The sequence below is a fragment of the Lutjanus erythropterus genome, chromosome 9 (assembly GCF_056507025.1).
Source record: "Lutjanus erythropterus isolate fLutEry1 chromosome 9, fLutEry1.hap2, whole genome shotgun sequence".
Taxonomy (NCBI): Eukaryota; Metazoa; Chordata; class Actinopteri; order Lutjaniformes; family Lutjanidae; genus Lutjanus; species Lutjanus erythropterus.
The window spans coordinates 13430425-13453003 of record NC_139325.1 but is presented as its reverse complement, the minus strand read 5'-3'; the positions used below and the strand labels follow the sequence as shown (position 1 = coordinate 13453003).

General features: G+C 38.0%; 1 protein-coding gene across 2 annotated transcripts; it reads right to left on the bottom strand.

Annotated features, from left to right (window-relative positions):
- Positions 1–15684: 15684 nt before the first annotated feature.
- On the bottom strand, positions 15685–21141 carry sult2st3 (sulfotransferase family 2, cytosolic sulfotransferase 3). 2 transcript variants are annotated; one of them, XM_084726199.1, is made up of 6 exons: positions 20736–21141; positions 17885–18093; positions 17589–17715; positions 17317–17411; positions 16331–16511; positions 15685–16135 (listed from the first exon to the last, which is right to left on the bottom strand). In XM_084726199.1, exons 1-6 carry the CDS (start codon positions 20869–20871, stop codon positions 16020–16022), a joined length of 864 nt encoding a protein of 287 aa, XP_084582325.1. In that variant the 5' UTR covers positions 20872–21141; the 3' UTR covers positions 15685–16019. The 2 variants fall into 2 exon arrangements, with proteins under 2 accessions (XP_084582325.1, XP_084582324.1); XM_084726198.1 differs by lacking the exon at positions 20736–21141 and adding an exon at positions 19762–19966.
- Positions 21142–22579: the final 1438 nt, after the last annotated feature.

The following is a 22579-nucleotide window of genomic DNA, read 5'->3' as shown; positions in this document are numbered from 1 at the left end:
AAAACAATTTCTGAAGAAAGTATTGAGTGATAGCTCTGGCTTTAATCAGTGTCTTTTCTCTAAATATTATTGGCAAACATTTAAATGATAAAGGATTTAATCACTATATCACACAGCATATGAGCTAGCCAGCAATGTCAGTGTGAGAAGAAGTGGGTAAAATGATCTGTTGGTGTGACAGTGCAGCAGAATCAGATAATGCGCAGACACCAAGACAGGGGGGAGTCATTTATTTTCAAATCCTTCAGTCAAGCTGCAGGGACCTCCAAAGTGAAGTAATGATGTTCTTTAAATACGGGAAATAAGAAATGCTGATTTGATCCTCAAAAAGTCAAACTCAGAATCTTGGACTGACAGAGACTTGGCAAATCCCACTTCCTTGTTTGTTTGGCAGTTGTTTGGGGCGCACAAAATTATATTGCACAATAATACACAAGACTGAATGAGACTGTCATCAGCATCATGTTGACAGATGAGGTAAGAAAAGTTAGGCTTGTGTTATGGTTGGTGCAAGTTGTCTGTGGATGTTAGTGGACTACTAGTGGATTTCTAAGCTAATGTTAACTTGTGTTGCACACTGTTGGTGTAAAAGGTGAGCTGAAAAGAACACACATAAACACACACATCCTTTGGATTTGCCCAGAAAAAACTGTCCTTTACACAGAAATCAGCCAAGAAATTCAGGAAAGATCTGATTTTGAGCTTATATTACAATCTACACTGCAAAAAAGAAATTTCAAGAAAGTAAAAAAGAGACATATCTAACTTTATCTTAATAAGATATTACATTTTATATTGAACTATATTTAACCAACCGGAGACCACAATGGTTTGTGTAATATCCCAGTAAAAGATTTTTCCACATCCACATAAACCCAAATGACCAAAACAGCATGGTTCATAAACACATTACAGTATAACATGACCCATTTGAAAAATGCAAGACAGATAGCAGAACTTATATTAGTTTCAGTCACAAATAAAGAAAAGACTTTTAAAACTTTTAATTTCCTGTTACTGTTAGCATGTTACTGGATTAAGAAGATAAACATTTACTGCCAGGATAATGCTGCAGCAGTGCAGTTGTTATTATTTCCATCACAGTAATCCAAGTCTTGCTTACTCCTTGCATGCAGAGCCATGGGTTGTGCTCACGTCTGTAACATCATCACTGTTACTAAAATAGAAGCAGACTGGCCTCTAAACAAAAGAAATACTTCTGTTGTCCCCTATTCTCTCTTGTGTTATCAGTATGAAAGTGATTGCTGCTCGCTATATTTATCCAGTTTATATTTATACACAGGGAGGACACTAAAGGACAAGACTTGAGGTCATCAAAACCTCTGTTTACGCCAACCATTGTTGTCACATAAATAACTAATAGACAAACAAAGCAGTGTGTTCTTCTCCTGTACACCGTATGTGCGTGCACTTGGTGTGCTTTCACCGTGTCATGGCTATTCTGGACCGGCTCGGTGTTTAGCCAGACCCTGAACCTCCATGTTTTTTCAGCTGATAATGGGATTGACCGGGCCATTTCCTGCTCTGTGCTCTGCATTTCCGTAACTCTTGTGCTATACAGGAAACTAATAGTGGAAAAGAATTACGAGGACACAGACAGGTGATAAACATGGTCTTCGAACATCTGTCTGTCTTCTTGGTTTTCTCTGCACATCTGTGATTGTCACAAGACACTGTGGCGGTTACGAAGCATGGTACTATTTTGGTGCTAGCCATGTCCCTCATCAAACAGCTGTGCAGTCTAAACAATCCTGAATGTCGCCATTAAGTCTCATCAGATCTTTCCTCTGAACATCGAGAACATCTAAAGCCATTCTGGCAGATGCAGCTGCAGATGTTCTCTTGATGTTCCATTGCTCTGATTAAAATGCAACTATCAGATTGTAAGCAGTGAGCATTACAGAGCACACTTAAAGGATTACATCATTTTATATTTCATATCATGTATCAAGTCCAATAACTGAAGGAAAGGTTACTGAGACAGCTGTAAAAGCACACTGTGTAAATCTAGAGCTGTTTGCCAATAAGATCTCATTTTCAATGTTTTCTGATTGTCTGTTGTCTGATTGAAAAGAGGGAAAGAAATCTGCTAAAATGAAGGAACAGTGGCAGACTGGGCTCAAACAAACATTTGTGGCATTTGGTACAGAACAAACCCAACACTAACCACACCTACACCCCAATGTTAACATATAAACCTTGATATGAGACTATACAGAATAACTAGAATGCAGAAATTTACAACACAGAACACAATCAAACATCACATACGTCACACAGTTGCTTCAAATGAATTGCTAATTATAGATTTAGCACAACTTGAGAGTGGCAGAGCACTATGCTGTGACATGATATGCTCCACTGAAGGCACATTCAGCACAAATACATAGACATACCTATGGTTGTAGCGCTATTTTTTCAAGTACCACAGTACACCTACACTGTGCATATGTATGCGCAGGCACTATTGATATGCAGATTGTATTTCCAACCATGGGTTAATAAGTGTAATGGGCAGACTGGGTCATAAAAATTCTGATTAATAGCAGATGAGTTGCAGGCGGGAAATACGGTGCGTCTCCCCAGTAAAAGAAACACATTTATGCAAAAGTTACAGCAGTGCAGTTTCACTGATTATTTGATGCTGTTTCCTCTGAAGAGCTTCTCTGTTTATATATAAGTTATATATTTAAGTTATATATATATATAAATTTATATATACAGTTTTGAATTTTACTGCTTGTATGTCCCAAAATATTTGCCTTACGACATGCATGGATGTGAAAATTGAAAGCACTAATACATCAATACAACAGACAGTAAAGAAATCATCTGGAAAGACTATGCTGCTTGACATGATTTAAAAGGTAGTATAGTCTACAGGGACAGGTAAAGGTGTGAATGCAGGTCTCTAAATCAGAGAAAATCATTTGTTTTGGATGGGGTGGCAGGTGGATGATTTATGCGTACTTATGTACATGCACATGCATACATCACTAACATGCACACTTAAAACATGAAACTGTAGTGATGTTGGTATAAAGTTCATATCTGCTCAATTTCAAATGTCACCCTCCTTTGACCCTTCCAATACCTATATCAAGGGGGTTATATTGGACGTTTTTCTTACTGTTTTTTTTTAAATGTATTAAATATAAATATTTATTACATTACATTTTGAATCAAAATCATCAAAGACAGAATTTAAAATTTGTTTTATCAATGCAATGATGAACCATAAGCAGGCCAAGCGGCCATTCTGGGATTTGCTCAATTTCCAGATGGCCAATCCATCGCTGTTAGTGAAGAAATACTCATAAGTCTTCACACTCATTCAGTCCATTATCAATCTGTCGTCTGAAGCCACTCTGCCTCTGTCAATGTTACGGTACATCACTGAAATTCAAAATACAATCAGCAACAACAATAGAAGGAAGACAGATGGGAGGCTGGTGTGCAGTCAGCTTGTCTAGAAACTAAACATCTTTACATGAGTGCTTAGACTAATCACTGTCTGTTTTAGAAAAACAAAGCAGTGTACCTAATGAGACAGAGTACCTACAAGCTGCTTCTGCATTTCTGCTCTTCAGTTTGACCCTAAAAAATCATTCAGATGGTGACAAACTTTCTCTACTTATATGTGGATTAAATGAAATCAGACCCATAAACTTGCTCTGGCAGAATTCATAGTAGATTTCTCTTCCATCAGTTGATTTACTAAAATATTACACAAATAGATCATTTCTGATACAATGGGGCACTTCAGTTAAAGTTTCCATTGACATTTTGAACTAACGGGAAGTTGTTGACCCCATCCAAGCTTAGCAACACAAACAATATTTTACCAGAATGGAGTCATGTTTATTTGACTTGCTGTATAGTTTATTTTGCATGCCATCACATGAGTGAATGAATTCATGCACAAACACAACTGGAGGCTGTCAGCAGAGTGCCAGCAGCTGATATTTTACTAGAACTTCCGTTAAGGATGTTTTCTTCCAAACACATTCGTCCTCTCATTTAGCAGACATCATCAAAACTGCGGCTGTGCTCAGTCAGTTGTCTAATGTTGAGAGAAAAAGGAAAAACAAAGTGTATTTCATGAATGAACGTTTATCTCTTAGGGAGCTGGTGAGTACAGGATTCACATTTAAGAAGTCCAGCATGTTCAGTGACACAGTGTTGGGCAAAATGGCACGTAACTTCTCCATGCTGCATTACTGTAAGTTATTTGTTAGTGGATCTTATCTTAGCGTTGACGGAAACCTTTTCTTTTGTTTAGCTGTTTCCTTGGGGAGCTGATGAGGGGAAAAGGGAAGATTTCATACACAAGCACATACAGTAAACCCCCTCTCTCTTTGTCTTTGACTCTCATAAATAGAAAATAAATAACCAACCCATGGGCCAAATCTGGTCCATGATAACAATACTGAAAGAGCTGTTGTTCAGTGTAATCAAGTCTTCACTGGCTGTACTTCAAAAGTCAAAAGCAGAAATGGGAAAAAAAAAAAAAGAAAAAAGACAGACCACAATTTTTGTCAAAAAAAAAAAAAAACTTTAGAAGTTCCAGCTTCTCAGTCAAATCAAGTGGGTATTTTCCAATCTAACAGTTTTTTATGTTATTTTAGAGATATCTACTGAAGTTAGCATGCTAATATTGTGAAATGATAGCAGTTTGTGTAGGTTAGGCACCAAAACCTCTTTGGTTGGTTTAGGAAAATACCGTCATAAGACAAAAAGTCTTGTGATGTATGCAGAGTTATGTCCTGTGTACTGTGTCATCCATCCACCTTACCTTGTCCCTTATACAACGTCCAAAGCACAGTGTGTCTCACACAGCCACAGATGGGTTTATATTGAAGTCATCTGCTAGCGGGTGCCCTGTGCATCTGCATGACTCACGAGGAGAGGAACAAAATGTTGGTTATTCACAGCTTGGAAATGAGAGCGGGCTGGTCTACCATGAAAGGATGAAGAAGTTTGTTTGGGGTATGAATTCGACACGTGGCCAGTTCTTACATATAGCTCCTTCTAATACAAAATTCCCTTGTTGTGTTTTTCTGGACAGTGTTTGCTTGATGAGCAGCACATCAACAGTAACACAAAGAGGAAATTTGTGCTAAGAACACAGAACCTTTGGAATATATCCACTTTATTTCAGTAACTCAAACCACTGAAGTCACCTATTAACTGGTTGAACTCTGAAATGTATTTTTGCATAGACTGTGTAATACATATGGTGGCTGTGGCTCAGTGGGTAGAGCAGGTGGTCCACTTATTCATGTCATTCAGTCATGTCAGCGTATCTATGGGCAAGACACTGAACCCCACTTTGCTCACGTAGCCTTCAGCACATGCATGAGATAGGTTCAGAACAAAAACACCTTGCATGGCAGCCTCTAGGAAAAAGAAAAAAAACAACATGTGAACCAATCCTGTAAGTTTGTACCTTAATCTTTGTCTGTGGCACACCTCCTGCCTCACAGCTTGTAGGCTGGAAACTGAATCCTCAAACGTATGTAATTTAGTACAATCACAGTATCACAATATGTGCCTGCAAGTCTAATGATGTGACTTGTACGTGCCTGTTGTGTTGGAGCCTCATTCAGAGATTTCTTCTGTTTATTTTGTTTAGTCTTTTTTGGGCCTCCCTGACCACATCCTATTGCACTGTACAGCGCTACTCTTACCGTCATCCCCGTCGCCCCCCCCCACCAACAAACGCACTCCCGGGCATGCATGTCGTGTCATGAATACAGGAAGAGAGACGTGCGGCTGAAACAATAGAGAGACGTGACTGCAGCCTGCAAGCGAAGTACAGATTGGCACACAGATGAGACACTATGTCATTTTTGTTACCCAAAATACATGAAATTAAACTTTAAATTTGAGGAATCTTTTTTGCTGGTTTATTAATTACTGATTAATAAGCTTATTTAATATGCATATTAATGTTTTTGCTTGTACAACAGTGGCACTGATGAATCCCTGTGGAATTTCTAATAAATAAATAAAAATAGAAAAAAAATGAATATAGAAACAAAAAAGAGAACATTTAAAGGGACAGTTCACCCCAAAATCAAAAATACATATTTTACCTCTGGAACTACTTTCTTTCTACAGTAGAATCTACTGGAACTACTTTCTTTTACCAGACAGAAATCTTAGAAATTTAATATGAAGCCCAGCAGAAGAATAATATGGATGTCCTCTCAGGCCATTCGCCTGGGGGCCTCTTTCCTCTTCCCTCCTCCGAGGCTCTTTGCCTGACTCTTTGTCTGCGTCTCTACGTGACTGGTCCAGGGTCGGTCAGTGCCAGTGGAGGCCGCCATGGCAGCAGATAACACTAACTAGCTTCCTGCCATTACGGCTAATTGCCCCACGGCCCGGAACTGTGCAGACACCCTGGGTGGGGCGTGACTGAGGAGTGTGCGTCTGTGTGTGTGTTTGACAAATGTAAGTTATTCACATGTCCGTAAATGTTACCTACCCGTTTACATGTCAGAATTTATGACTGCATATATCCCCTGTCCTGGAGATGCATGGTTGGTGTGTCAGTATTATAGGTGCAGTCACAGTAAGTGGAAGAGAGGATGTGGGATATGCAGACAGCGGAGGGATGGATGGGAGTGACAGTATGTAGCCAGACAGATTGCGTATATGTTGTCTATGTATGTCCATCATAAAGCAGAAGAGGGAGGGTCCATAATCGAAACTGATGACGTAAGTTAAATTATTTCAAAGTTGGTTGTATTCTAGAGAAGATCTGGTTTCTTAAATCTAAAGAATATGTAAACATTATAGAGACAGATGTCACACAGATGCAGTGCTGGACAAAGTACTCAACCCCAGTACTTGAGTCAAAGTACAGATACTCCTGGTCAAATATTACTCAACTACAAGTGAAAGTTGCTCAGTCAAAACTTTACTCAAGTTAAAGTATTAGAGTACTTGCTTTTAAAAATACTTAAGTATTCACAAGTACATATTTTTAAAAATACTTAAGTATTCAAAAGTACAAATTACAAAGTACATTTTCTAATATCAATACATGCTGTATTGTTTTCATGATGCATTTACAGAAGCTTGTAATTCTCTGAAACCATCTAATGATGCACTGACCTGCTTGTAGAACCACTCTGCTACACAAAGCCTATAGAAACACCTATAAAAACTTCAGCATAGAAATACAATCAAAAATTTAAATAACTGAGATTTCTTTCTGTCTTCAGAGGCAGTATATACATGAATTATGCTGTATTTTTCACCCTTATAAAAACAATTCAACTTTAAAAGCTACCTGGAATAATTAATAATTATAATAACATCTTGAGATTTAATTTTGTCTTTCTCCTGCCGTCACCATTACTGCTTTTTGTTTGAATGAAAGAGGGAGAGTTTGCTTGTTATTGTTACAGAGCGCGCCTGGACGTATTTCTGCTTTTACATCAGTCCCATTTGAGAGGATCTACTGTGATTGGTTTCTTTCTGTGAGGAACACAGCATGTGACCAATTGCATTTTAGAAAAGAAAAAACAGCAACAGCTGACTTCAAAGCTCAGTCGAAAAGTAACAACAACCTTCCTAGAAATGTAGTGGAGTCAAAAGTACAATATTTGTCTTTGAAATGTAGTGGAGTGAAAGTCATAAGTTTCCAAAAAAACAAATACTCAAGTAAAGTACAGATACTCAAAAAATTTACTTAAGTACAGTACTCAAGTAAATGTACTTCACTACTGTCCACCACTGCACAGATGTATATTAAATTTTATTTTTAAAAAAATGGAATTTAGGACAAACTGTTAAGTAAATATAAAAGAACTATATATGTTGTTGGGGCATCTATTAAAAAGACTATTGAGGAGAAACACAGATCCAGTGTTATGTACCATAATGTCATGTACTGTGAATAATAAGAGGTCATAGAGGGGCGATGGTGCATCAGTGCTCCTGATGACTTTCCTGTGTCATGCAAAAAGGGAGGAGAGGATGTTTAGATGTTGCTCTGTATGTTATCACTGGTCTATCCCCAGAATCTGAGGATGTGTCTACAGCTGCTATATGACCCTGGGGAGGGTGGCAGCCTGTATCTAACCAGGACATCAAGCATGGACAATTTAGCTATGCATATACATAATGCAGAAAATAGTCAGCTTCAGGGAGTGTACCTTTACCTGACCTTTAAAGGTCTATAGCTGATTTTCAGGCCTTCAGGGTGTTACTACAGAACAGCTTCTTCCTCAGCACTCCACCATGCAAAATAGTTAGTTTTATTCTGATGTTTGTGATCAATCTACTGTATATAATTGCTGTATATAACATTTGTTTTTTGAGTTCTCAAATGCTGCAAACATATGGTGATGTTGTACTAGGCCTGGGCAACATAGACGAAATTCGGTATCACAATGATTTTGATCAAATGCCTCAATATTGATAATTACTGATATTGTGACAATATTATGGTGATAACAATTGGTGTTTTCACAAAACATTAACACAATGACATTTTTGCTAAATAATCATCAGTAATATGGATATAATTAGTAAGTGGGTAAAGGAAAATAACAGAACAGGTAGAACAGACTGGTGAGTTCAAAAATTACATCACTTTATTGTAATACAGCCTTTTAAACCAGGAAAAGACAACACTTCTGCTATAACACAATATGACGATGTCCAAAATCTCAGACGATATGTAGTCTCATATCATGATATCCTTATAATGTCTTTATATCACCCAGCTCTAGTACCATGTGCAGTGTTCAGTCTTTACAATATCTCACAGCACCACTCCTGTCTTGAGTGAGACTGTAGCTATAATCTTACAATTGCCAGTTAAAAAATGCTTTCACTGGGTGGACGTTTTTGCCATTATTTTGTCTTTAAATCTGAAAAGGAACACAGCATAACATTTTTCAAAGCAACTTCCTCAAACTTTTTTTTCGCAGGTTAGTGGATAGGCTAGCTGGGAAATAGATTTACAGGGACATTGTTTGACTCTCAGTTTGGGATTGAGATTCATGTGACAGACGACTTCAGAGAGTGAGTTTCAAGTGGCCTATTCCAAACATTGCAGCTGATCAAAAACTTTTGTTTGTCCTCGACTGGAGCTTCATCGGATAAATGTGAGCACTGCTCCGGGCGGAGGAAATCAGCGGACTTGAGAAGACTTGGCTGACTGAATGTTAAAGACTTTACAAAGATTACAGGATCTTCTGAGAAGTTATTGGCTATCTTGTGTGTGTGTGTGTGTGTGTGTGTGTGTGTGTGTGTGTGTCTACAGTACGTTGATTAGAAGAGGGCATCAAAGCAGGCGAGCATCCTGTGGGCAGCCCAGGGCAGGACCAGTGGGCACAAGGCGGCAGCGAAGTGGGTGTCCTGGAGCAGGCACCACACCGTCTGCCTCAACAGATATACACACATATGCACACACACACTCAATCCCCCTCCCGGGCACAAAAGGCCACCATGTAATTGAAGTAGTGTCAGAACTCAGGGGACGGAGAGATGGGAGGGACACACAAACACAAACACACACATTTAGAGCAGCTATTCTACAGGATCAACCCATTTAACTTAAATAAACAACAACAACTTAAAAATAAAATTAAGGACAAAAGCAATGACTTGGGAGAGTGGATCAACACTTTTCAGTGTTTTACTTACATTAATGATAATTGAAATGTATATATTTGACTTTTTCAGTAACACTCTATTGGCATATAGAAAACCAATCGTCAGAAAACAGTTTGTCTAAAATGCATAAATCTTATGAGTCAGTAAGATATGAAAACAGAACATCTCTGCTGCAGTTTTGTCAGCATCATTCAGACCGTACTGAATAGATGTAAAGTGTAAAGATGAAAAGCAATTTAACTTTTACTTTTTTATGGCTAACATTACAGTTTTTTGCAGTTTCTTACATTCCTGTGTGTGTACATAAATAGTTTTACCAAATACAACACAACAAAGTGCCAGTTTCCAGACTGTTTTCTTTAAGTCTTCAAATGGAAATTATACCTATGTTGTTCCTCTTTCCTGAGGTTGTGATACTCTTAATTTCATCCTCAGCACTTTGCCATGAAGAATACATTTATTTTTATGATTGATTATTTATTTAATTATAATAGTTTATTTACCCATTTGCTGTATATGTTTTTGTTTTTTCATGATCATCTTAAAGGGAACTCTGATGACAAAAGTAAATTATGGAAAAAAAAAAAAATCAAAGTAAGCGTCAAACAAAACAACAATGAGAAACAATGAACATTAAAAATAGCCAATCATACTTGAGGATAATCGGGTGGCACCTGGTGCAGCCAGTCAGATTACAGGTGTGACCAGTGCCTCCTGGCCCCCTCTCTTAAAACGCCCCTGCTCATTGTGTTGTTATATTAAACACAACAATTGAAATTAAATAAAGTGCTCCCCGCATGTGATGATTTTTTAAATTTAATTTTCATTTTGTGAGGCAGTATCATTTAGATTAAGATCTGTTTCCAAGAGAGGCTTGAGAACAAAAAAACACTCACAGTAACAAGGCATTATAACTACAAGAATCATGAAAAATGTCAGATAATAAAGCTTTAAAATCAGTTACAGTGTGAGACTAGTTTGTGGGCAGCTTGCAGTTCATTCCATTTAAAAGGTGCATTATACCTGTAACCAGTTCTGCCATCATTAGTGCGTACGTGAGGGGTGTCTAAGATAATTACTGGATCATGTACTGCAGTTTTACTGAGAGAAGAGATGTGAGGTCATTTGGAAACTTCAACAGCAGAGTTTTGTAAATTAATATCATTTGATGGCTGTTTCTCCTGGACTGTAAAGACGTCCATCCAACCATATGATACGGAGAACAATGATGGGTACAAATTTTGGCATTTGTGATGAAAGATAACGTGCTGTGATACACAACGTTCAACTGCTGGAGTGTTGATAGGGCAATACAGAATATCTCTATAGGCTAGGACAGACATGAACGTTGACTGCACAACAGTTCTGCGGTTTAATGGAGAAAGACGTGTACAAGAAGCACAGTCTGATTTTAAATGTTTGGGTCAAATGTCGGATATGAAAATTTACCAATAGTTTGCCATCAAGCCAAATTCCTACATGTTTGTAAGACTCAACCAGAGCAATATGAATAACATTGGTGGTGGAAGTGGAGAATAACATATACTGTACTTTATCTTTTCTATATTTAAAACTAGTCTGTGTTTAAGTAGTGATAATGGGAAGACATCAAAGGCAGACTGAAGACGGGTCACTGCCTGGGTTGGAGTGGCACCTGGGACATGTAGAACTGTGTCATCAGCAAAAGAAAGTGGACACTGAAGTATTGATTTGAAATAATGATGTTATTTATGTACAAAGGAAACAGCATTAGACAATAGATAAATGATACTTTGTAGCATTAATGTCTGTGGTAAATAACTTGATTGTGTAACACATATGAATATGAATATGAATATGAATATGAATATACACGTTGTGTTATGATTGTGAATATATTTTTTTTTAAGTCTTTTGTCATCTATACCAAAGTTTACTCTGTGAGGGAAGAAGAGGCTGTCGCATTGTGCATTGATAAAGTTGTTTATTACATATATACAGTATGTGGAAGTTAAAATCTGTTGATTTATATTTGTAGTACAAGTTTTCAGTTGCTTGACTCATCACACAAATATTTTATGTAATGCATGGATATGGAATTTGACAAAATGTGTTTGCAGCATGTATAATTTTTTATATTTTAAAGAGATAATTTGTTAAGAAACTGTTTTATGGATATTATACTAGACTAATATTTTCTTCACTCAGTTAAGTTTTAAAAAATAACTTTTTCACTGAAAAGACAGAGCTGGAGATGGAAGAAGATAAGAAACAAGAATGATTAATTTTCCACTGTGAATGGTCAAGAATGTATTTACAGAGCAATTTAAAGTTTGTGTGAATTCATTTATTTATCAAAGTGTCATGACAAGCTGCTGACGCAGTTATTTCACTCTGACGCAGTCGACGGGAGATGTAATCCACCTTAAAACACTTACTGTAAAAAAAAGTTCAAAATTACACACAATTACACAAAATTGTCACAGGGCAGAAAATCTACGTGCTCCTGTGCCTGTTGCAGCAGTCTGCTCTGCTCCACTCTGCAGCACTGCACATGTCACTTGCTAAATTAAAAAATTTATGCAATTTCCATCCAGTGTACAAGCAAAGATTTCCTATATTTTATACAATGACTCGAAATGATGAACCATGAATTTTGCATTATTTTTAGATTATTACTTACTTTTATTCTCACTTTGTGCCTCTTACATGTAATAATAGTTTCAGAAATGAATCAGCTTTATATGGCTACAAGAAATGAACCTATCTGCGCTGTGGGATGCGATCACTGACACATTTGCCAGCGTTTTGAATAATTCCACCACACATCACCTGTAACTCTACCAACACTAAGTAATTGCAGGCACTTTGCTGAAATTTAACTTTTGCAAGCTGGGACATTGCTGGAATGTGGCCTATATCATAGAAGCGACCTACCAAGCGAAATTCCAGAGTGTTGTCACCAGCATGTTATTTTAAACGTTACTGGTATGTTGTCCCAGCATCTCGATGACTTTTGGAAATGTTGTAACAATGTCACTTTATATCACTGGGATGTCAAATGCAATGACCCTACTAACACAGAGACACTGCAGAAACGTAGTTGCAACATAACATTTGAAGTGTAATGTTGCAGGTACATCACTGCAGCATGAAGTTTTAAATGTAATGTTGCAATAACATTGCTACATCGTAAATGAACAAATGTCACAATAACAACATTACAGCAACATACCATGTTGATAGGGAAGCCTTTGAATCACATCTGAACATTAGGGGAACAATTTTAGATTTCTGGTAACACTGTATTTCCATAGAATGTCACTGTGAGTGCATGAGTACCTTTTTTAGATCTTGATTTAAATTGAAATGTGCACAGATTGTACACAGACTGTCTATGAATAAAGTTTTACATTATGATTTTTGTGTATGTGTAATCTGTCCCAGCCCATGTCTGCCACACTGTCTTTACCCTGGTCTCTGGCTTTGTATGTTGTGTAGGTTTGGCTGCTAAAGACTGAACGGAGTCTGCAGAAACAGTGATGGTGTTTGGCTGCCATCTACTGGTTAAATCAAATATATTTCAAGTAAAAAAGTGATCTGCTGCACCATTTGTTTGACTGCAGTTGCAGAGAAATTATGCTTTCTTTGCGTTTTTCTAGAGTGTGTTTTGGTTTAGCCGTTATTGTTTCCAAGTGTCTTCTTACAGCCTAGGCCATCTTTATGAGCAACAATTCATTTTTTCAGATCCTCAGAGAAGATCTTTGCCATGAGGTGCCATGCTGAACTTCAAGTGACCAGTATGAGAAAGTGTGAGAGCGATAACACCAAATTTAACACACCTGCTCCCCATTCACACCTGAGACCTTGTAACACTAACGAGTCACAGGACACTGGGGAGGAAAAATGGCTAACTGGGCCCAATTTGGACATTTTCACCTCGGGGTGTACTCACTTTTGTTGCCAGCGGTTTAGACATTAATGGCTGTGTGTTGAGTTATTTTGAGGGGACAGTAAATTTACTATTATACAAGCTGTACACTGACTACTTTACATTGTATCAAAGTGTCATTTCTTCAGTGTTGTCCCATGAAAAGATGTAATTAAATATTTGCAGAAATGTGAGAGGTGTATTCACTTTTGTGAGATACTGTAGAAGGGTCCTTAACAGCGTCAGTATATGTCGTCTGTTATATGTTGTCTGTTTTTTTTGTTACGGAAAATAATGCAGATTCCTCTTTGTTTTACTTTTTTTGGTTGTTGTTTTATTGGCAGGATTTTCTGTATATTTCATTCTTTTCTTTATAAAATCCAGAGTAATATTTAAGATTTATCTGACCAATAAATAAAACAGTTAATTTGAAAACATTGATTTTCAAAGAAAGATGAGTAATTGGCCTTTTTTTCCCTCTTTGTTCTGTTTTTGGCCCCTTGGCAAAGCAGGTTGAGCATCCCTGCCATAGAGGGAGATCATATACCACCAATGGCACATACACCACAGTTTGAGAATCCAGGACATAGACAGATCATCTTAATCAACATATGCACCAATGCCTCCTCATACTTGCTGTGTTGACAAATTTGACTGAATAGACATAAAGCAAAACTAAAGACATTTCCTATTGTTTTTAGTTTTGTTAGTTTTGTATGTACTGAATATTGTTTCAGCTACTTTGTGTACTTTTCTAAAAAGTTAGTTTTTATTTATCAGGTGACAGTCACAGTCCCAGCCTTGGTGTGTGAGCATCCAGCCATGTGAGAGATGCCAGGGACGATGTATATCTCAGGCTCTTTGTGTCCTCTGTTATTGTCTGCAGAACTGAGACAAGTTTGAACATGGTTGCCTTCCATCTCCCAGCATGTGCAGTAAGACAAACACGGCAAAACATTGTAAGCAACTGCTCGGCTGTTTTGCCACTGTTGGAAATCTCCGGACTGGTAGGTTAACATGTAGCTTGTGAGCCACTGCACTGGACAAACCATGCAGTTTTAAAGTCATAAACATACAAATCTATAGGAACACAATATTGATGAATATGATAATATCCATGAATTTTAGAAATAATATCCAAAGTGGTGTTAGTTTCTTACTGAATCTTCCATAAAGACTGATTGGTATTAGTTGGTTTAAAAGCACAAGCACATAAAAACACTTTGTACTGTAATGTCTGCTTTAGAAAGCTGCTATATAATGAAACCTTAATTTAATTATGTTTTTACAGTGAATGCATTTGCAAACAACTATCTGAACAGAGTATCATGAAATGGAGTTGTGTCTATAGGCTTTTAGCTCTGATTTTGTTGATAAAGTTCTGGATTTGCTAGAAGCTTGATCTTTTTTTTTTTTTCAAATCTACCACTCCCTTATATCAGATCTTTGCCACTTCATGTAGGCAAGTTACACGCGCTCAACTGGTCTGAGCTTGTCTGCGGAAAACAGATGCCTATGGTTGCACAATTTGTATGAGTTGTGAGAAATTAACTCACTGATTCAGTTCACCAATTTGTGCCCTCAGGTCGATGAATTCCTTGATTTGTTGAGTGACCAAGAATAAAAGCTAACTTCTATGTAAATATCCCTTAAAGAGAACATTTTAAGAAAAAAAACAGATTACCATGTAGACTTTGGTTATCTTTTAGTATATATTTAAAGGGATAGTTCAGATCATTTGAAGTGGGGTTGTATGAGGTACTTATCCATAGTCACTGTATTACCTACAGTAGATGGCGATGAGCATGTCCCCCATTTAGAGAAACAGACACCAGAAGCTGAGTAATGTTCAGTTGTGGACAGAGACAGCAGCTGTAGGGTAAAGCGGTGAAAATATTGTTAATATAGCCTACACTTGATTTCTTTAGGCTGGCCTTTTTTGTGTGGCTAACACACCTCTTGCTGCTATGTAAGTACTTCACACAACCCTACCTCAAAAAGTGTTGACTGTCCCTTTAAACAGCAAAGCAAGTATGCAACAAGTAATGCAACTGAAATATTGAAGGAATGTATATCAACTTTGTTCAGTAATAGTAGATCAAAAATTGAAACACAACAATAATAATAAAAATTTTAATCACTCAATAAAAACATGAACAGATTGTTAAAATACAGCAATAGTCTAGTAAAAGTTAAGAGTACAAACATACATTAAAACAACTGAATCAATATGTAAACTGAGTGGATATGTAAAACACCAAGATAGCTTAATAAAAGTTAAAAAAAAAACTTTAAAACCCCACATTTTAGTCACTGAAAAGCCTTTAAACTTATGACTAATATTAAAAACACAAGTAACAGAGAATTTTGCATCATATTCCTACATGCTTGATATTCCTTTATTTCTACAGCTCTTTCCTTCTCTGTCTTTGTTCTCTTCTCCAGCTGTTGTTCAATCCATGTTCCAAGGCAGAGGGAAGCTCTCGTTCTCCAGCTCTTTGCGAATGACTGACATGAACTTGGCCAGCTGCTCTGAGCTGAAATGGTTTTTCCAGTCTCCCGAAACACCTACGAAAAAACACACATTAAGATGGTCACATGACTACAACAAATCTCTAATGTGATATCTCATTACATTTCCCTCACAATAACCCAGTCAATACGAAACTGACTTGATCGACTTCAGCCATTTGACCTTTCCAATGCAATTCACATCAAACTGTCACAAGCAGAGAAACTGATACTGGACACACGGAGCCTCACCTTTCCTGAGAAATGGAGATTTGTCACTGTCCATCAGTACCTTAGGGACAAGGCTGAAGTTGGACATGTTGTTGACCTTCATGGTCTTAAAGGAGCAGTGCTCTGCTATCTTCTGGATGACTTCCTGACTCAGATTAGTGCCCAGGAAAACTGACATGTTCCTGAGAGCTGCAGGAAGGTCCTGAAAGAGGGGTACACGGACATATGGTGTGTGCCTTTATTTCATGATGGACATTGTCAAATGTAGAACTTTGTACGTGATTACTATGATGAAGGCCCATTGTGAAACTCTTGATGGTGTCACATTTAAGTGGCATTGCATTACAGTGGATTATTTACAACTCAACTGCACAGGAGGTGTTTATGCTGTGGTTTTCATTCGTCACACTTTTAGACATGCGATAGGTAGCAATTCCTCAGGTCTATTTTCTTCTGTTCAGTGCCTCTAACTACAACAGTTGTGCACTGGGCTGTTTTACATTTTACAACCTGAACACTGTTGGATTTTGGGTTTGCTGCATAGACAAAAGAGCAATTTCCAGACAGCGGTTTGGTCTATGGCAATGGTTCTCAAACAGTTCAGCCCCTCATGATAGCGTCAGCAAACTCTTAAAGTGATGAAAAGAGGATAATTCTGATCCCATAAATGTGTATTTTATATTAAAAAAGCTTAAATATGCTATTTAATCTTTCCCTGGTAGAGCAGTTTATTTTTATGAATCATTCCAACATTTAAGTGTTCGTATAATGATAGTTTTCAGCGATGTTTAATGTTGTATAAACTCTTAACCAAAGCAGGTATTAAATGAAGTAAAATATCTGATTCATCTGTCTGTAATTTAGTTCATATGCCAGTTAATTCGACAATAAAGACTTTGATGTGTGACATTAATGTTTGTTTTTTACCCGATCCTGGTTTTCTGGCATTGTGCAAAGGGGGCTCCCAGAAAAAGTAAATTGAGTATTCCTGGATTAAGGGGTTTTACCTGAACCATTTCTTCGTAAGTGATGTACATTATTCTATCTCCCAGCTCTGTGTGTCTCCAGCTCTTCACGTGGTCCGTCCATTTACCAAACAGCACTGCAGACAACACATTGGACATTGGACCACAGCTATATTAGAAAGATGACTATGTCTTTCACAAGCTATCAACATCCAAAACCTGTTCACATAGTAACACACCAAAATGGTGAACCATCTGCTGCTGAATTCCATACATTTCTCAGAGTAAACTCTATGTGGGATGAGATCTCTGACCTTTGCCCTCCAGGAATTTGTCCAGGAACTCATCAAATGTTCCTGGATCCTGGAGGAATCCAGCCATCTGGTGGAAGTAGTATGAAGACACCATGACATCCAGAGGGTTCCTCATGACATAGATTACCTATGGTAGTTACAGGCAAATAATCATCAATAGAAAATCCAATTTGGTTGTCACAAAATCAAGTGCTCCTCAACCACAGATATTGCCAAAATAAAAAAAGCCCCTGGCTGCTGATGAAATAGCTGCACAAAAGAGACATTCACACAGGAATATCTCACAAGCTGTTTACCTTGGCTTTGGAGGCGTGGAAGGAGGGGGGCATAATGTGGTAAGGAAAATGAGTGACCAGCGCCCGCGGAGAAGTCAACTGATCCACAACCAGTGCTAGTCTGCTCTCCTCCAGCCAGGGGACCCTATCCCAGTTAGGAATGGTTTGGATTGGTGTCAGGTCTCCACCATTCAGCACCAGTGGAAGGATTTCCTGCATCCAGATTGTACCTGCAGAAAAGAACAGTAACAAATAATATGACATGACATGACATGCCGTTATTCTATGATACGATGATTCAAAGATATTGATGTCATCCGGAATCATTTAAAGATTCAGAGAATCCAGAGAAAAGGATTTGCAGTTGAATTGAACTGAAATTAATTCTGTTCCTTTCATTTCCATTTTTCATGGCTTCCCAGTCTTTTGGAAATCGAGGGTTATATGTACTGCCCAAAATATTGAAATGGCAGGATGGCTTTTCTCCTCAGGCTACATAGTCTCCAAAACACTGCAGAACCACAGTCACCATGGCCCTGAATGGGAATAAGGAGGTATGGAAAGTAAATCAATGAATGAACAAAAGAGCACATTCCATTTCGAGCAGACATCACGCTCATGGGCCACACAACACTATGTGCTAGTGTTTCCCTAACAAGGTTATACCCCATGGAAACAGTTCTAAGTCTTTAGTTTTTCTGTCTGAGCTGATTGTAATATGTGGATGTTTCTGCTCTGAGCAAACACACAAACTAAACCACAGTTGCAGTCTGGCAAAATCAACACAACAGTAAGATGATACTTTGTTCAAAAAATATCCTTAAGCCATTTGGAAACTAGAAGAGGTCTCTGGGAACACAGAGCCCCACCAAGGCCAATAGTCCAGTTTTTATGTGCAAATCTGTATAAGTCTGAATGTATTTCCAAAACTACTAGAATTATGTCAAAATATGGTTGTGCCTTCTTGAAGCCAAATTCCCCCCCCCCCACCACCACACACATACACACACACACTGGGTCCCCCAGGCCTGATGCATTACAGTCTAATCCAGTTTAACAACATTTTGACTTGTCATACCCTATCTCAGAGCTTGGAACATTATGAGGAAGTCTGGAAAACATACCCTCCCCAATACTCAGGTGTAACTTGCTTCAGTATTAGAAATACTGATCAGGGGAGATTAAAGTTGAAAACCAAAACCCTTCTTTTACCCTGCTTTACTTAAATTTACTTAGGGCACATGCTATACATTTGCCAAGCAAGAGGGAGGATGGTCATTGTGGAGCAGCTGTGTTTTAAGTACTGGGGAGAGGTCTGGCTGCACACTTGATCATTTTGCAATAGGGGAAAAAGCTTTATTTATATTCATACTGTTCTGTTCTCAGGCCCACTCAAAAAATCCTTAACACAGAAATTGTAAACAACAGTCTACAGTCACTTAGACAGAGTTCAGTTCTACATGGTTCTCAGTGTTTTCACATGTTTTCAGCCACTATGTTCTATCTTGTCTAATGTGTTTATAAGAAAAATTCCTTTACACAAACTTTCAATGTGAGCCACTAAAACTTTTTTTTTCTTTTTCTTAACCAGGGTTTGGAGCTGTTTCACCACAAATGCATCACAACTTCCTGTGCACTGTTGCCCCACTGTCCTGTTTTTTATTTTTTGCCCTTGAACCTCACACAACCTGAGTCCGCCACTGCTGCTGTGTCAATAATGTTTACTGTTTCAAAATGTCTAAATGTACTGTAACAATAACAAAATGCCTTCCGCAAATGATGCCAAAAATAATCTTAATTGTGGCATTTCTTATCTTGATAATTCGGTAAGTTAAACTAAACAAGTTGTGTCCTGCCCACATATATACGTATATGGTTTCCTGACAGAAAACACTGACCTGACTTCGGATAAGTGACAGCTACGACGTCGTCGTCTTTAAACGTGAATTCCTGCACAAATTTTAAGCTCTCTAACGAGTGAGTCTCTCTGGGAAGCATAAGTCCTTCATACATTAAGTACATCTCTTCACAAAACAACATAATGCGAGGATTTCAGAGCGTCGTCAAATCACGGCGAGACGTGTCTCCACTGCTGCGTTCAAGTCATGTAGGAAAAATGAGATAAACACTTAAGCGTGCAGAAAAGACCAAATAAAATACTAATATTCGCGTGCCCCAATATTGTGTTTTCAAAATGATCTCACATATTATTATATTTTATCGTTTTGCGTTATTTCGGTGCTTTTGTAGGCTTCTACAAAATACTAAATAAGACTTGTTTGCTACTGAAACACAGATACTCAAGTTTTGCCGCATTTCTTTAATGAATGGCTAATTAGTAGGCGTCCGTTTCGTTTTGATTATATCTGAGCCAAACGAACTGTCTGCTTAATAATCATTTTAAATCAAACAATACGATTTTTGTAATTCCAAATTTCGGAGAGTATCCTGAAAGTAGCACACTACTTGCTCTTGATCAGTAATGATATCGGCATTTGGTAACTGACACACACCTAAAACTAGAACCTGTTTGTTTAGTACACATCGATAAGTTCCACCCAAAATAAAAGAATGACATCACAATACCAAATATACAGGCAGGCTACACAGTCCCCTAATATGTTATGTTGTATGTTAATGCTAAAAAACGCATGTTTTTGGTACTCTATGCACCTGATTAACAGCATCTGTTTAAGGCACAAAAACATTGCCACTGATGCTGTTTATTATTTAGGAAAGGGAATTTACAACAAATGCTGCCTGTATGTGGAAACAATGTGGACAGATACACATATAACATGCTTTATCCCTGAGGCACTATTGGTATAGCTAAAAAGAGACAATAACAGATATGAGAATTAATAAATTGTACCTGACTTGGGGTAAGTCACAGCAAACACATCGGTGTCTTCCACAGAGAAGTTTTGGGCATACTCCAGGCTCTCCATGGTGTGAGCCACAGGGGGCAGGTTGATGCCACGGTACTGAATGAACTCGCAGGAGACCATGATGATTGTGCCTGGTTCAGGGGCTTAAAGCTCTGGAGACTGTAGTCCCTCTCTGTCTCTCTCTTCTTCTGAGGTGCTGCCTTGAGTTTCTCCTGTTATACAGTCCCTTTTACTTGAGCTCATGCCACTCTAGCAGAAAGGGGTGGTATTCAAGCCTACAGTGCTGTAAGTGTGCATTAACCTGCCTGGGCCATGGTTTTTACCACCCTCATCCTAAAAAACACACCCATCCAATTGTCACTGGAAGTCACAATGTCATGTCAGTGTGTCACTACTGCAGCCCTCTCTGTCTTTAACAAGCAAGTGCACTTTTCTTCAGCAACAACATGCAAGTGGCAACAGTGCATAAGTGTGTATGTGAATTAGGTAACAGCAAAGCCCACTGTAGCATTCCAATAATGAGAGCTTTGTTGGAGTCCAGAGGCCCCAGCCGAGCGAGGAGCAAAAGAGAAGCAGAAAATGCAGGCAGAGTGAGCTAAACTAACGCGACGGAGGGAAACACAACGTCAAATAACAGAGGAGAAGTGTTGTGTGAAGAGATGGAAGAATAAATCAGCAGAGCAGACCCCCAGCACATACAAATCATTTAATTTATGAATAGTTTTCATTTTGATGGCCCTTTTTGTCCCCATCTGATAGAGGAAATTCTCACAAACTGGTGTGGTATTAATGTCTCCCATTCTTGAGAACTGGGACAAATTATGTCATATAGAAACACCTTTACAAATTATTAATACCAACACTCTAATTCCAATTTTCTGCTTAATATTTATTCCTTAAGGACTTATATACGCATGAAACATATATAATTCATGAAATGTTTGTTTAACTAAACTATTAAAAAATGTGTTCCCTTCAAAATATAAAACTAACAATATTCACTGATAACCATAAGTGTCAAAATGTGCAAATATAATCATCTTTGTTTTATAATTTATTTTTTTTTAATGAACATGTTGGCCCTTTAGAGTTAGTTAGTTTAGTGTCCCGAGTTTCCCAGGTCACTTCCATCAGATGTGTACAAAAACATGATTTAATCAGGCATACAAAAGTTTAGCTGTACCTTAAGCTCTCCTGTCACACTTCCTGGTTTAACAAAGGCAGGAATACTATTTAAGCACTGATTAGCTCTCTATTATTTAAGAAATGCATTGAATAATATCGCTATTAGATGTGTCTCAACCATAACATGTCAACACTATAAGATGTAAGCTCCTTCAGATGGAAAATCCAATCTACTGATCTACATTTCGTAAAAGATGGTCTCACTAGGAGGTTGACCTGTTACAAGGTTTAATAGCCAAGAGTTCAATCCTACAAAATGATTAAAGCATATTTGAAGAGAAAAACACAAAACCCCCTCAGAATACAAGTCTCAAGAATGAGCGATAAAATTTCTGAGATGATTCAAAAGCTTTTAGAGCAGCCCTCCGACAGTTGAAGATTTTAATCATCAGTCAGAGATCCTTTAGTCGACTGAAATTCCACAAATTGAACAGTCAGATTTTTTTTTTAAATCAGACAGTGTGTAGTGTACGTCTGTGTAAGTAGCTACAGAGTGACTTCTCACTTGCATGCTGCTCTCTAGGGTAAAATCATTCCACCAAGTTACGTCAAGTCGTCCTGTCCGCTCAGTGAAGGTGTCTGCGACAGCTGATACAGGCAGCTGTGGACCCAGCTGTGCCCAGGGTGGGTCTGAGTGAAGCCT